The sequence below is a fragment of the Papaver somniferum genome, chromosome 5 (genome assembly GCF_003573695.1).
Source record: "Papaver somniferum cultivar HN1 chromosome 5, ASM357369v1, whole genome shotgun sequence".
Lineage (NCBI taxonomy): Eukaryota > Viridiplantae > Streptophyta > Magnoliopsida > Ranunculales > Papaveraceae > Papaver > Papaver somniferum.
In genome coordinates, this window is record NC_039362.1 from 174,198,926 (window position 1) to 174,215,775 (window position 16,850).

A 16,850-nucleotide genomic window follows, 5' to 3' on the forward strand; every position below is an offset into this window, starting at 1 on the left:
AAATATCCATCACTGCCTATAAGATTTGGTTTCACAACTGCTTGAATGAGATCGAGACCAACCCAGCACGTATGCTGCTCGGATAAATCCATTTAGACACCACCAGCTCCCATTAGGAAATTAAAGTTTCTTTTGTTACGTAAAGAAATGAGATTCCACAGACTGTGTTGATAGGAAGGCACGTGCCACTTATTGCTTTTAGTGCTTGGCACGGAAGAATATGAGACAGCTTAAAATAATTAGTCATAGTGGGCTCTCTCTCTTGATTTGAGTAGTAGCAGTGTAGATCTTCATGTTGTGAATGACTCTTTAGCTTGTAGCTTAGCCACGTATCCCATTTTGGTGCCAGTGATTGAATTTACTCTTCGAGCTGCAATTTTGGTGTTCAATACTCGAATGATTGAAATTACTTGTACTTTCTACAAAATCACTAAAATAGCGTTATTAGTTAAAATATAAGTCCTAATTAATATAAATATGGATATAAAATGTTGTACTTACGTGTTTATCAACTATCATCCGTGGTCGGTACTTAGTTATGAACAAAAGATACCAACTATCTCCTACTCCATAATCACTCATCTCCCATATCTTCAAACAAACATCAGAGCCGCCACCTAGCAAGCAAAGGTGGCCTACGAACGCATCAACAGCTCTATAACGGGCATCAACAATGGTTTCAGGTTGTGGTATTTCATTGAAGATTTCGGCTTCCATATCGTAAGAAAGTATAACTCGGATTTCTGTAAACGAATTTGCTATCCAATGGAGAGATACGTTTGTAAACACCCCAGGCTCTCCCCCGTTACAAAGTTTGTAAGGAATGCATGAACTTTCTTTCCATGTGCTTGAACCTAAACTGTATATTTCAACCATAGAAACATCCATGTCTGGTTTATTGTAAAATGATACATGTTAAGTTATATCCAAGATATTATACGATCTTGGTGTTATTGTGTTAATATATGGTTGTAACTGCATATACATTTCCTTCTTTATTTATCCTAGATGTTGTTAGATATTATTGGGTGTATCCTTTATTTTTTCCTTATCAAGTTCTATAAGTTTGTATAAATCAGGCCTTTGCTTATCAATGAATATACAAAGAGTTAATCTCACAACAACTACAGAATCTCTATGCTCATGTTTAACATGGCATCAGAGCTAGGAAAGATCTAACAACCAGTTTTCCGTTGCAATACAATCCATAGAAAACATTAGTCATTGCCTCCTGATCATAACCTAGTTCAAACATTAGTCATTGCCTACAATCACTTTGTCATTTCTCATGAGGAGCTTTCTTAAAGGAAAGAGTATGTAGAAGTATGTCGATGGTACAGAAAAAGATCCTACAACAAACAGTTCTGGTGACAAAGGAAAAGAAATACAAACAAAGGATCCAAAAGAAGAATGGGAGATTAACAATCACAAGATTCTCACTTGGATTGGAAACACAGTTATTCCTTCTATAAGTATGCAACTCACCAGTTTTGAGGTAGCCAAAGATGCATGAGACTTTCTTTCAAAAAGATACACTCAAATCAACTTTGCTCAGAGATATAAACTTGAACAAGATATTAGATCTATGAAGCAGTCACATGATCAGACTATTTATTTTTTCCATTCTGAGATGTCTATAGTCTGGAATAAATTAGCACTCATGGAACCAATATGGACTGTAGACTTGGAACTGTGGCAGAAATATAGAGAGGAAACACGTTTAGTTCAACTCCTAATGGCCTTACGTGATGAGTTTGAGTTAGTTAGGGCATCTATCCTTCATCGTTCACCTCTTCCAATTGTGGAAGCTACTTTGTCTGAACTTCTTGCAGAAGAAACAAGAAAAAGAATCACACCAGAGATATCAGGAGTGTTTGTTGTGCCTGCACATTCAAGTTCAAATAATTTTTCAAGAAACTCAAGTCCTTCAGTGCAACAAGACCTGTCTCAAGTGCAGTATCACAATTGCAAGACCTTTGGACACTTTGTAAAGAACTGCAATTTCCCATCTTCTAGTTCCTCATCTTCCCCAACAATACCTGACACACCCGCAACACAGTGTGGGTATTGCAAGGAACTTGGTCATTCATCCAGATTCTGCACCTCACCAACCTCAAGAAACATGATAAGAATCAATGCTAATGGAGGAAACAAATTCAGTACACCAACCAGATTTATGGCAGCTCCAGTCTCATATGCATCAACATCAAACTCATCTGCATTAGTTGTACCTGGTAGTAATTTTGCACCAAACCTTGCTGATATTCTAGAGATGATTAAACAAGCACTCTCAATTGGTAACAATCCTACGGCTGCATCCGCCTTCTCTATCTCCTCATGAATTTATTCAACTGAATGGTTTCTCGACTCAGGAGCATCAAACCATATGACTGTTAATCAAAAGTTCTTTGAAAGTCTTCATCCGGTCATTACTCCTAAGATTCATACTGCTAATGGATCAACAGTAACGGCAAGTCATATAGGCTTGGTCAACAATTCAAATAACCTTTGTGTACTAGATGTGCTTCTTGTACCAAATATTACAATGAATCTTATTTCGGTTGGTCAGTTGTGTGATCAAGGTTATAACACGTATTTTTTTCCTTTTGGTTGTGCTATACATGATCTCAAAATCGGGAAGATAGTTGGGATAGGCTGTAGAGTTGGTCGGTTATATCTTCTTCAATCACCTATCCTTTCAGCAAAATCTAAAAGTCATATTGTAGTTATTACTCCTACTGCACATGTCTTAGTATCTCCTTTCATGTCTTGGCAATCTATATTAGGTCATGTTTCATTTACTCTCCTTTCGTAAATGATCAATAAAGGTTTACTAGGAGACACTCAAAGAGAAAAAGAACCCAATTGCATCTCTTGTAAACTGGCCAAACAACCAACACTTCCTTTCAATATCAATATGACTTTTTAAAAAGAACCTTTTGAACTTGTTCATTCAGATGTTTGGGGTAAATCCCCTGTTGTCTCAAAAGGTGGAGCATTATACTATGTTAGCTTTGTTGATGACTTCTCTCGTTATACTTGGGTTTATTTGTTCTCCTCAAAAGAATAATTTCTCAAAATATATGTTGATTTCTCTACTATGATAAAAACTCAATTTTCAACACAAATCAAAATATTCCGTGCAGATCAAGGGGGGGAGTACATATCCAATCCTTTTCGAGAATTTCTCAAAACTAAAGGCACTATTCTTCAACTTTCTTGTACTGAAACACCTGAACAAAATGGTGTTGCAGAACGCAAACACCGTCACATCATTGAAACAGCCAGAACTCAGTTAATTTCAACTTCAGTTCCTTCCAACTTTTGGGGTGAATCTGTTCTCACAGCAGTTTATACAATTAATCGTGTGCCAACAGCTGTTACAGGTGGAATATCTCCTTATGAGTGTTTGTATGGAAACAAACCTAACTACTCTGAGCTTAAAACATTTGGTTCAACATGTTTTGCTCTTTTATCTGAACGTGAGCGAAACAAACTTAATCAGAAGAATGTCATGTGTGTTTTTCTTGGCTACGGAGAAGAACATAAGGGATATCGTTGTTATGATCCAGTTAATCGCAAACTGCGTGTATCTCGTCATGTTACTTTCTGGGAAAAGATTCCCTTTTGGACCCTCCCAAGTAGTAAGTCATCAACCTTTGAAATTTTTACATATTTAAATCTTTTTTCATTAGAGATCACTAGCTCTTCCCCAGAGTCATTAGTAAACCCTGAGAATGCTACAATCATTCCTGAAGAACTCGACCACTCTACGATTCAACCTGACTCAGGAACGACATCCTGATGCTGAAGAGAATTCTTTTCCACCTCGCAATCGAATACCACCAGCTAAGTATGCAGACTATCATTGTTCCTTGTCTTCTATTTTATCATTTTATGAACCAAAAACATACAGAGAAGCAGCAACCATTCCAGAATGGCAAGATTCAATGGATGATGCACTGGATGCACATAAAGAGGCAAGGACATGGGAAATGGTGGATCTTCCTCCTGGAAAATCAGTTGTTGGAAGCAGATGGGTTTACAAAGTTAAAACCAAGTCAGATGGTGAGTTTGAACGATGTAAATCACGAGTTGTTGCAAAAGGATAAACACAAGAGTATGGTGTTGACTATGAAGAAACATTTGCACCACTGACCAAAATGGTTACAGTTCGTACATTACTCGTTGTTGCTGCAGCACGACAATGTGGGATTCATCAAATGGACGTGAAAAACGCTTTTCTTCATGGTGAGTTACAAGAGGAGGTTTACATGAAACCTCCTCCTGGTTTGCCTCATGGACCAAATCAGGTATGTAAGCTTCGACGGGCATTATATGGACTCAAACAAGCACCTCGTGCTTGGTTTGAGAAGTTTAGAAATGCAATTCTACAGTATGGCTTTACACAAAGCTTCTATGATTCAGTTATGTTCATCAGATCTTCAAACAAAGGGATTTTTATTCTTCTCTTGTATGTTGACGACATGGTTATCACTGGCAGTGACACACGGGGTATTAATAAACTCAAGTCATATCTCAGTGACTGTTTTAAGATGAAACATCTTGGACCTTTAAGTTATTTTCTTGGCATTGAAGTTGGCACATCTTCTGCTGGTTACTTCATATCACAGGTAAAATATGCTTCTGAGATTATACAACGTGCAGGGTTATCTGACAATAAGTTAACTGACACACCTCTTGAATTGAATGTGAAATATAGTCCTACAGATGGGACTTTGTTGTCCAATCCAACATCGTATCGTCAGTTAATAGGGAGCCTTAATTATTTGACTATTGCAAGACCAGATATAAGTCATGCAGTTCACATAGTCAGTAAGTTTATGTCTTCTCCAAGGTCTACTCATTATGCAATTTTTCTTAGAATTCTAAGATATATCAGTGGGTCTCTGTAACAAGGTTTGTGTTTCTCATCTAAATCTGATCTCACTCTTTGAGCTTATTCTGATTCGGATTGGGCTGGGGATGTTACAGACAAAAGATCTATTACAAGATATTATGTTTTCTTGGTAGACTCTTTGATTTCCTGGAGAAATAAGAAACAAAGTGTGGTTTCTCGTTCAAGTGCTGAAGCAGAGTATAGAGCTCTTGCTCACACCACATCTGAACTCATTTGGTTATGTTAGCTCCTTTGTAATATGGGAGTTCAAATTTCTGCACCTACACCAATGTACTGTGATAACAAGGCTGTTATTCAGATTACACACAATGATTTTTTCCATGAACGTACAAAACACATCGAGATATATTGTCATTTTACTCGTCATCATTTTAAGAAAGGTACAATCACTCTTTCGCATGTCAAATCAGAATTTCAAGTGGTAGAACTCTTCACCAAGACACACTCTGCAGCTCGTCTTCGGTTCTTAATTTCCGACTCAAGATGTGTACTCCACCACCTTGAGTCTGGGGGGGGGGGGGGGGTGTTAAGATATATCTTGGTGTTATTGTGTTAATTTATGGTTGTAACTGCATATATATTTCCTTCTGTATTTATCCTAGATATTGTTAGGTGTATCCTTTATTCTTGCCTTATCATGTTATGTAAGTTTGTATCAATCAGGCCTTTGCCTATCAATGAATATACAAAGAGTTAATCTCACAACAACTATAGAATCTCTATGCTCATATTTAACAATACAAACTTGTAATCATGGGATTTCGAATCATAACCGAACTTATAACCAATATCTTCATCACTCACAAAGTGCCTGCTCGTCAGAATCCCGACTGTTGATCGCGGTGATGATATTATTTTGTACTCTCCGGTGGATGAATTCCAAACGGAAAAATAAAAACCAATGCGACTTGCACAAACCAAACTATTACAACAACCCAAATGTTGAACACCTACCTTCACGGGGCTTCCTGTATGGGTTGTTTGTAATCTTTTATACATCCTCAGATATCAATGCTGTCAATATTTATTCAAACTCATTGTCATAATTTACTGCTTCTTTTTGGTAGAATTAGTTCAGAATTTTCATGTTTAATATCATACTTAAGTTTCAGATTAGCAAAACTAATATCATGAGTTAGTATCTTATACCATGATTTGCATACACACCTGAATCTTGCGATAGAGTTTAATGGTAAGCGAAAGAGAATTTCAACGAATAAATCTTCTACAAGGTTTGCTTCAAATCTCTGCCTTCTCGTTTCCATTGCTAATGGACAAAAAATTTAGGTTAGGCTCCTAGTTTTTTGGTTTATGGTGGCGTATATTTATAAGTATACAAAATTATACGGGTCGGGTCGTCCGAGATGTGCTAAATAGCCTGGAATTTTTAGTCCGTTGAAGCTTCCTGGTGAGTTAGATCAAAAAGATGGAGAGTACTCTCTGTTCAATTCCTTGCTTTAATATACAAAATTGCAAACATGGAGAAAACTTCCTCAGGGGCAATACTTGTCGATACATATAATGTTTTCTATTTTTGTTACAAAATCATCGTTTTAAATCAAACCGCACAATCTGCATTCTGACAATATCAAGAAACAGACAGCAGAGTAATAATCATACTTTTCTATTCATCTTATCTAGTCTATTGTCAAAGCATATGATATCTTCTGTCACCACATGCCCTGCGCTATTAGTCTCATAAGTTAGTTTGTCGTGAGAGGGAGAGATGGAAAACTCAAATGAAATGAGATGAGAAAGGAAGATCATTCGACCTTGGCCACTTCACCCCAAGATTTAGATTCACATTCAGGTTCAGTTGGGGTTCACCATTCCCCAGACGTGGGGTTTATATTGTAGGGAGGTGAGAGTTGATTAGTATTGTATACACATAATCATCTACAACCAACCACGTGTCAAGAATAGCACATGTGCAAGCCAAAGAATAAGGGCACATCGAGATAATGATGCCATGTGGAAATTCCCAAGAATCATGCATCATCCTCATCTGCCACGTAGCTGCCACTATGCGAATCCAACGGATGATGGGATAGGGAGTACCTGATCGCAAGACCGCCGCGAAGTACCGAAGAAGATCTATAAGGTTTATTTTTACCATCCCAATGAAGATCCGGATCCAACGAACGAGAGGAAGTACAGCTGACATCTGCATTAACAGCTGTCTGAAGTGTGCAGACTGCCCCAACCACACGCCTTAAATGCTACACACATAGGTTACGTGTAGAGTATTCTGTGGAGAACAAGAAGGTGCACCATCGTCACAATAACATTACCGTTGAAGACAGCGGATCCAGACAAAGATGTCATCGGGATCGGCACAAGAATCAAGATGATAAGGGACAACTGTCTAAGAAATGAGGGGCCCATCTAATAGGCATATAAATACCTAACTCCTCTAAGAGGGAGGGGGTCGACCAAATTTAGAGAGATAGAACTATAGTTCAGGAGAGAGAAATTGTAAGAGTAAGTATGAGTTTTATCTACCCCGATCCTAAGCATCGTTCCCTACTCAGAGTCACCTGACTATACTTTGTAACCTCATAATACATAGTGAAAAACCATACCCCTGTGGATGTAAGCCTTAGTGCTGAACCACGTAAATCATCGTCTTATTTACATTTCTGCACTTATGTTCTTCTTTTATGCCTAGAATGCAACGTTCAAGTCATCATGGGCTCTTCAGTATATGTTGTTTTATATATGCTTTAATCCTTATCGTGATCTTGTCCATATTGCGAACATCGCCGTTAGTTCTGTGTTCACAAGTACTGCCGTCATAAATTAGGATTGCTGAAGATCAACTCGTGACGTCCAAAACTGAAACCCGGAATTCGTAAAATTTCAAGATCTAGTTTAGTACCATATCGTTTAGAGTACGAAACGAAGATTCATTTATGTACTGGGAGCTGCTCTATTAGCTCGTCTTTCGGGGACATCCGATAAAATTGGAACGATACGGCGATGATTTCAACCGCACCTATAACAAAGAAAGATGCTCATGGCCCCTGTGCAAGGATGACGCGCAGGAACCGAGAAATGGACCATTTTTTATTTATTTTTCTTTTTGGTGCTTGAAACATACCGGGAAGAATGTCTGTGGTGATGGATGTTGCTTTTGGAGGTTGGTTTTCTAGAGAAGTTGCAGGAATCAGGATTTTTATTTTACAACCTTGCTGGACTCTCACTGGGTAGGAAGTGTTTTCTGCAATCCTACCAAGGTTAAGTATAACAAAATACCCGGGACGTGAAAGTGCCTTGTGATCCCATCGGCACCATCTAATAAAGAAAGATGCGCCATCTGAAAGCTAGTGTCATGTTGTATGTGTAAGATGTCAACATATGAAGTTATGAACATTCAATGAAGCAGAACAAAAATCGGCTGGCAGAAAAAAATAAAAATAAAATAAGAACAACCTTAATTAGCAGTTTACATCTCAGAATTCATAGATAAGTGGAAACATAGAACGATAAATTGATTCATGAATGAAATTTTACTTTCGGAAAGTTCGAATTCGCCTATCACATAATGCATCAGACAGCTTAAAGGAATATGTAATCTTCCTGTTCCTGCTCATCCCCAACATATGCCCGAGTTACCTGTAACTACGTTCTCTACATTATCTGGCTTATTTAAGATCCTGCGGATTATAATTCTTAGGGCCACCCCACTTTGGAAACCCGAGTGACAACTCTTCTTCTTCGTTTATCTCTAGTAGGATTTCGCCACTTTTCAAATATTGTCATTAGTGGTGGGTAATTATCAGTTTTGTGCCGCATTAACCAACTACTGCTCACTCCGTAATCGAGCATCACCCATATCTCAATACCAACATCAGAATCTCTACATATCAAGGAAAGGTAACCTTCAAACACATCAACAGCTACATAATCGAAACCGACATAGACCAGATATTCAGGTTTTGGTACTGTGAAAACATCTGTTTCCACATTGTAAGAAAGTAACACCGGTGATCTTCCGGTGAGGTTACCTGCCAACCAATGGAGAGCTCCACTTACAAACGCCCCGGGCTCTCCTCCATTAGAGAGTTTATAAGGAATACATGAATTTCTTTCCACGAGTCTGAACCTAAATTATATATCTCAACGTTAGAAACGTTATCCATATTCGGTCTACTGTAAATTGATACAAACTTGTAATCACAAGTTTTGGGATCATAACCAAACCCATAACTGGTATCGTCGTCAGTCGCGAAGTGTCCGCTTGTTAAAATTCCGGCCGGTGATCGCGGTAATAATATTTATTTTGTACTCTGCGGTATGTGAATTCCAAACGTAATAAAACTAACCAAGACGTCTTGCACATACCAAACCATTACAACGGCCAAGAATTTCAATACCTTCACGGGGCTTCTCGAATGTAATTTTCTCAGCATCCACATCAGATATGCATGAAAACAATTGGCGTTTAAATTCAGTGTAAAAATTCCCTGCTTCTTTTGGTAGAATTAGTTCAGAATTTTCATGTTTAATATCATTAATGAGTTTCAGATTGGCAAAACTAATATCATGAGTTAGAATCTTATACCATGATTTGCATACGCACCTGAATCTTGCGATAGAATTGAATGGCAAGCGTCAGAGAACATCAATGATCAAATCTTCAGTAAGGTTTGCCATTGATCTCTGCCTTCTCGTTTCGGCTGCTAATTACGAACAAGAAGTTCGGCTGCTAATTACGGACAAGAAGTTTAGCTTAGGGTTTTAGTTTACGTGTATCTATATGATATATTTATATGCAAAATCTTACGGGCCGGACTGAACAGGCCCGGAAGGTATGGAGATAGGTCCGGGCTAGATCAACAAAGATGAAAACAGAGTAATTCCTTGCTTAATTCCTCGTTTAATTTTTGATACATTTTTTTTTTTAATGTCACAAAATTATGGAACCAAATTCAAACCCCACTCTCTACCTTCTCCCAATAACAAGAACAGACAGTAGACTATGAATCCTATTTCTCTATTCACCCCATCTTGTCTATTCGACCTTGGCCACTCCACCACCAGGCATGCTGCCTTCAGTAACAGTCTCCCTCACAAACCTGAGAAAAGAAAATATGAATACGTTAATTACATAAAATTATTTTGTAGCAGCAACAACCTCAAGCGCAGGCTCTAGCACATTTTACTATCTTTCAGGGCGGAAACTTGATAGTGCTACTGGCAAAAAAGAACGATAGGAACTATACCTTGCTAGTTTGTCCTGAGAGGACTGCAACACATATATTGCAAGGATAAATGACATCGCAAGCCCTGTTTCATATACAAAGAAGAAAAATTAGCATCTGGACACAGGATACACACCAGTTTCTGTAGAGTTCACTCTAAATGTGATTATCTATCATGCCACAGCATGAGATCTTGGCCAAAGTACATAATTCTGAACTTGACTATGCTGGATTAAGTCAAAATTCTCAGGAGAAGGAAAGTATCACCATACGATGCACAAATTCATTATTAGATCTGGTGCAAAGCTAATGTGGAAGTTGATGTGGATCTTAGATCAAACATCGGGAAACTGGAAAAACTGAGGAACATAAGGCAGCACCTTGAACATGATTCTTATTACCTGATCCAAACAATACATAAAAACCAGCTGGAACATCTATCTCCGAGTGCTCCTCCCTGAACACGTAAAAACCAAAATTCAATCAAAATTTACAAAATGAAACGAATCAAAACTGTTACACGGGTACACATACTTCATTCCTTCATGGTTTCTGTTAGTTTAGCTCTCTCAACACAGATAAAGTGGAAAAAAAAATTACACGAAAAAAGAGTACAACAATCTCCTAAAGAAACAAATGCTATGTAAAGAAGTAGAACAATGATGCATAGCTCCAGAAAAAGAAACCTACACTTTTCATTCATGTAAATGGTAAACGTTATACCTACACAATTAATAGTCTAAGTTTCTGATGATTGAATGATCGTTGAGATGAGATAGACATACTCATCCAGAAACATAGTCGGAACAACTTTTTGACACGTATATCATCTAAGAGTTACAGAAAACTAAGTATGGTGCCATAAATGGATCAGAAGATACTAACCATGTGTATCTAACAAGAACATGTTTTGGCCAGTGCTCTGGACTCCAAAACTGATTACGTATGTTGGGATGAACTTCAACATCTGCAAAAAACAAGAAATAAAGTTGTTTTCTGTAACTAAATCGATCCACATTAAGCAAAGTTTTCTTGGACAAGGAAACGTAAACAGTCTATTATGCTACCAATAAGGTGCACTGACAACTAATGGACTCCGCTGGTAGTGGAGCCTAAATTGATGATTCGCTTTCACACAATATATCAGAATATAGGATGAAGAAATTAACAACTGCGGCCAAGGTACTAGTGCTACAGTTTGAAGCAAAATAAAGAGACAAACGGTGTGATGAATCAAGAAGAAGAAGCTGAAGTAAGCTATGGCTGATTGGAAATAGTTATTGAAGAGCCCGCGGTTTAGAAATGAAGTATACACCGTAAGGCCAATTAAATCACTTTAAGAGATAAAAAGTATATAAGTCACGTACAATGATGAGGCATGTCTACAACTTTAGCCGTGACACCATGTAAATCATTTCCTGAATACCTCTGTGTGACATCAAAATTCATTAATAAGAAAACAGGTTGAAACTGATAAGTACTAGTTATAGTAACCTTTAAAAGCTATACATGTTAAGGAAAGGAAAGAAACATCTTAGCTTAATGAAACGCAAGCCCTACCAAGTTGACGTCAATCATAGGGACTTCAGGCCCCTTCCGATTTATTACAAGAAGCCAAGGAATAAGAAACTTCTCTTTGCCAACTTGAAATGATCTGCATGTACATTAATCACAATAAAAGTTAGTTATGTGCATTTCAGACCTAAGAGACATGTTTTTCATGTGTCACAGGCTTATATAAACAATAAACAAAGACGTTCAACAATTACATTAATTTGAAAACAACAGAGAGCATAAACAAGAAAGAGAAACAACAGATAGTCGTGGAAAGAGGGGTAAAATACGAGTCTCGGGTTGCAATCATAACTAGGCAACAAAATCAGATAAGAACCCAGAATAGTGAAGCCTGTTGGAGGAAAAACAATTGGTCTCTCGTTTCTGTAACTCTATTCCTCATCCTGCAACTGAGTCCATCTAATGCCATATGGTAATAGTCTAACAATAAACACTTCTGAGAGCACACCACCAACTTCAAAGAAAACATTGAAATCCCAGATGGAGGAGAAGGACTTTTTCTTGCAGAGGTCCTACCAGTACTTTTTCTTCTCAAATAAGTAAGCAGCACATTCCAGATAAAACTAAAGGGAAAACCGTAAAGGTCAAATGAAAAATCTTGACTTGAGAGGAAATGAGAAAATTATCTCAAGATGACAAATATGGTCATCATCTTCACAAAGGTATGGATCTATTAAAAGATGCAGGAAGAATGAGATGATAATGACCAAATTTGTCATCTTCATTATCGAGCCTCACGAGCTGATGCATGTGACCGTAGCACCATAAACAAACAGATATACTCATACACATTGATTTGGATGCAAACTATACCAAAAAGAGAGAGTACAACACACCCACTTCGAAGTTGGCATAAGATGTGTACAGTCAGCTAAGTTAGGCAATATCCTGTTGGAATAGGCTTCTCAAACCCTTGGTAATCTTCTTGATTTCCGAAGCTAGTTTCCAGTCGAACACCCTAATTGCAGTGACACTCATGTTTCAACCACAACGTAACTATAATCTAGTTACTAATCAGTACAAGACTACCAATAATCATAAAGTTCACACAATCACAGTTAAATCCGATAGCCTGTTGGAGAAGGCCTATTATCTGAACTCCTGTAGGCCTGTACTCTCCTTCACTTTTGTTTTGAGCTAGTCTATAGTCGACTACCCGAATTTCAGTGACACACTCATCATGCTTCAACCTGAATCTACCGTAAACTAACTATAACCTAGTTAATACACAGTAAAAGACTACGAATAATGATAAAAAATATTCACACAATCCTGGTGTATAAAGCCTGTTGGAATAGGCATGTCTCAACCCCTTGGCACTCTCCTTCACTTTCGGGGCTAGTTTCTAGTCTAATTCCCTAACTGTAGTGACACACTCATCATGCTTCAAACTGAATCTACCACAGATTGACCATAACCTAGTTACTACAAGGTACTGTACAAGAATAGCACAAAAATGATCACAATCACAGTACAAGTCTTTACACTACTCCAATCATACATATAATGTACAAAAATCTGTAATGCGGTAATGTGTATAGCCATATAGTGTTCAGTTTTTGTTTCTCAATTTAAGATGCTTCGACCTGAATCTACCTCAAATTGACTATAACCTAGCTCGTTACTACATGGTACAAGACTAGCACAAATTCACTCAACCACACAGTATAAGTCTGATAGCCTGTAGAAGTTGGCCTATTTCAAACCCCTTGATACTCTCCTTCAATTTAGGAGCCAGGCTCTAGTCGAATACACTAATTATAGTGACAAACTCATGGGTTCAACCTGAATCTACCACAACTTGACTATAACCTAGTTACTATACGGTAATTGTCACAGGCTTATATAAACAAAGACGTCCAACAATTAGATTACTCGAAAACAACGGAGAGCATAATCAAGACATGGAAACAACAGACAGTTGTGGAAAGAAGGGTAAAATACGAGTCTCGGTTGCAATCAGAACTAGGCAACAGCATCAGATATGAACCCGGATTAGGGAAGCCTGTTCGAGTAATATTTTTTATTTTCATTTCTGTAACTCTATTCTTCATCCTGCAATTGAATCCATCTAATGCCATAACAGTAACAATTTAACAATAAAAACTTCTGAGAGCAGAGCACCAACTTCACGGAAAACATCAAAATACTAGATGGTGGAAGGAAACTTTTTCTTGTAGAGGCCCTAGAGGTGCTACCAGTACTTTGTCTTATCAACTAAGTATGCACCACGTTCCAGATGAAACTAAAGGGCCTACCATATAGGTCAGATGAAAAATCTTGACTTGAGAGGAATTGAGAAAACTATCTCAAGATGACAAACATGGTCATCATTTTCACAAAGGTACAGGATCTATCAGAAGATGCAGGAAGAATGTGAAGATAATGACCAAATTTGTCATCTTCATTACCGAACCTCACGAGTTGATGCACGTGATTATAGTACCATAAGAAACAGATATACTCATATCCATTCATTTGGATGCAACTCTATACGAAAACGAGGGAGTGCAACATACCCACTTTAGAGTTGGCATAAGATGTGTACAGTCAGCTAAGTTAGGCGATAGTCACTTTGAATAGGCTTATATCATAGACTCAAACCCATGGCTATCTTCTTGACTTTCGGAGCTAGTCTCTAGCCGAATACCCTAATTGTAGTGACACTCATGTTTCAACCTGAACCTACCACAACGTAACTACAATCTAGTTACTACACAGTACAAGACTACCAATAATCATAAAATTTACACAATCACAGGTTAAGTCTGGTAGCCTGTTGGAAATGGCCTATACTCTCAACCCCTTGTTACTCTCCTTCACTTTTCGAGCTAATTTATAGTCGACTACCCTAATTGCAGCGACACTCATCAAGCTTCAACCTGAATCTACCGTAAATGAACTACAAGTTAACCTAGTTATTATGCAGTACAACTACAAGACAACCAATAATGATAAAAAAAAAATCACACAATCAAATTATATGTCTGATAATCTATCAGAATAGGCCTGGCTCAACCCCTTGGTACTCTCTTTCACTTTTGGAGCCAGTCTCTAGTCGAATTCCCTAATTGTACTGACACACTCATCATGCTTCAAAGTTCAAACTGAATCTTCCACAACTTGACTATAACCTAGTCATTACACGATACAAGACTAGCACAAATTCACACAATCATAGTACAAATCTTTGCACGACTCCAATCATACAAATAATTTACGAAGAATTGAACTTACATTTAGTAAGGATCAGTTCCGGTATGCAAACTTACATTTTTTCTATCAACTAAGTATGCAGAACGTTCCATATGAGCCTGGAGGGCATACCATATATACAGGGGGAATGAAAGCATCTGAATATGAAACATTTGGTCATCATCTTCAAAAAGGTTCAGATCTATTAGAAGATGCAAGAAGAATGTGATGCATGTAATCATGGAACAAAAGAGAAAGAGATACACATTGATCAAGATGCAACTACATACTAAAACGAGGGAGTACAATACACACACTTGGAGTTGGCATAAGATATGTAAGGACAGCTAAGTTAGGTTATATCCTGCTAATATATAGGCATGTCCCAACCCCTGTAATCTTCTTGAATTGTGTAGCTAGTCTCAAGTCGAACACCCAAATTGTAGGAACACTCATGCTTCGACCTGAATTTACCACAACTTAACTATAACCTAGTTAATACACAGTACAAGACTACCAATAATGCTAAAAAAAGAAGTTCACACGATCATAGTGTATAAGTCTGATAGCCTGTTGAAATAAGCATGTCTTAACCCCTTGGTACTCTTCTTTACTTTTCAGCTAGTCTCAAGTCATATACCCTATTGGTAGTGGCACACTCATGACTCATCATGCTTCAAACTGAATCTACCACACCTTGACTATAACCTAGTTACTACATGGTACAAGACTAGCACAACTTCACTCAATCATAGTACAACTCTTTACACTATTCCAATCGTACATATAACGTACAAAAATCTATGATGCCGTAATTCGTATAGTGTTCGATTTTTGTTTCTCAATTTAGGATACTTCGAACTGAATTACCTCAAATTGACTATAACCTACACGGTACAAGACTAGCACAAATTCACTCAACCACACAGTATAAGTCTGATATCCTGTAGGATTTGGCCTATTTCAACCCCTTGGTACTCTCCTTCACTTTTGGAGCCAGGCTCTAGTCGAATACACTAAATATAGTGACAAGCATACGGGTTCAACCTGAATCTACCACAACTTGACTATAACCTAGTTGCTACACCGTACAAGACTACCACAAATTCGCACAATCACAGTCCAACACTTTACACTACTCCAATCATACAAGTAATATACAAAATTCTCTAATGTCGTAACTCAATAACCATATATGTAGTGTTCATTTTCATATATCAATTTCGGATACTTTGAAAGCGTTACATCGGATTAGTTAACGATAAGTTGAAGAATTGAACTTACATTTTGTAAGGATCAGCTCCAGTATACCCAGTTGGTTTAGCTAAAGGTACCAAAACCTACACAGAAAAGAGCAAATTACAAATTCAGCCAAAAAGAAAATCAAAAGTCTAAGACTATATGAACCCTGAATCGAATCAAATCACAGAAGAATAAATAATACCTCACGATTTACGCCGAATATAGGACATTGACGACCAATCATATCATGCCAAACAGTTCTTTGCTACAAATCAGACACAAAATTAAAATCGAAATAAATTTCAATTTCAGTTTGAATCAACAAGAGATTTTGTTTAGGTTTAGGGTTCGTTTAAAATACTTACGGAATGATATTGACCCATTTTGCTCATAGGAACTACGTCTCCAGGTCTATAAGCAACTGAAATCGAAGCTAAGCACAAGAACCAACAGATGAGGATGGATAATGAGGTCGGAATCTGAACCCTGAATTTCGTCGCCATGATTTGGGAATTTTTCTTCAGAAAATCTCTTTCTATCAGAGTCGAGAAGAAGATGAAGATCTCTCTCTCCACTAGGCAGCTAAAGAATGAGAAACAATTGTTAAGAGCACCCCAAAATTTGTTAACATTTAACCACGTGAATCAGATCTTGCCCCAACGAAGCCAAAACATGCCGAACGAGTCAATATCCGGTACCAGATTGCTTGCCCT

The 16,850-nt window shown here is 37.7% G+C and overlaps 1 protein-coding gene and 1 pseudogene across 1 annotated transcript; one reads left to right on the forward strand and one right to left on the reverse strand.

The window, feature by feature from the left end:
- The first annotated feature begins 7,860 nt into the window (after positions 1-7,860).
- Positions 7,861-7,990, forward strand: LOC113284746 (annotated as a pseudogene).
- A 1,762-nt stretch (positions 7,991-9,752) lies between these two features.
- Positions 9,753-16,699, reverse strand: LOC113283716. Its single transcript, XM_026533046.1, has 9 exons — positions 16,503-16,699; positions 16,340-16,402; positions 16,180-16,235; positions 11,686-11,779; positions 11,493-11,553; positions 11,011-11,092; positions 10,527-10,582; positions 10,147-10,210; positions 9,753-9,999 (listed from the first exon to the last, which is right to left on the reverse strand). Exons 1-9 carry the CDS (start codon positions 16,638-16,640, stop codon positions 9,936-9,938), a joined length of 678 nt encoding a protein of 225 aa, XP_026388831.1. The 5' UTR covers positions 16,641-16,699; the 3' UTR covers positions 9,753-9,935.
- Positions 16,700-16,850: the final 151 nt, after the last annotated feature.

Bases quoted from the DNA above. Each gene is read 5' to 3' on its own strand.
- LOC113283716 (XM_026533046.1), bottom strand. From the start codon at position 16,640: ATGGCGACGAAATTCAGGGTTCAGATTCCGACCTCATTATCCATCCTC. The intron at 16,236-16,339 runs GTATTATTTATT...TTTTCTGTGTAG, and splicing joins TATTCGGCGTAAATCGTGAG to GTTTTGGTACCTTTAGCTAA. The intron at 10,583-11,010 runs GTTAGTATCTTC...TTACGTGTTCAG, and splicing joins GTTCTTGTTAGATACACATG to GGAGGAGCACTCGGAGATAG.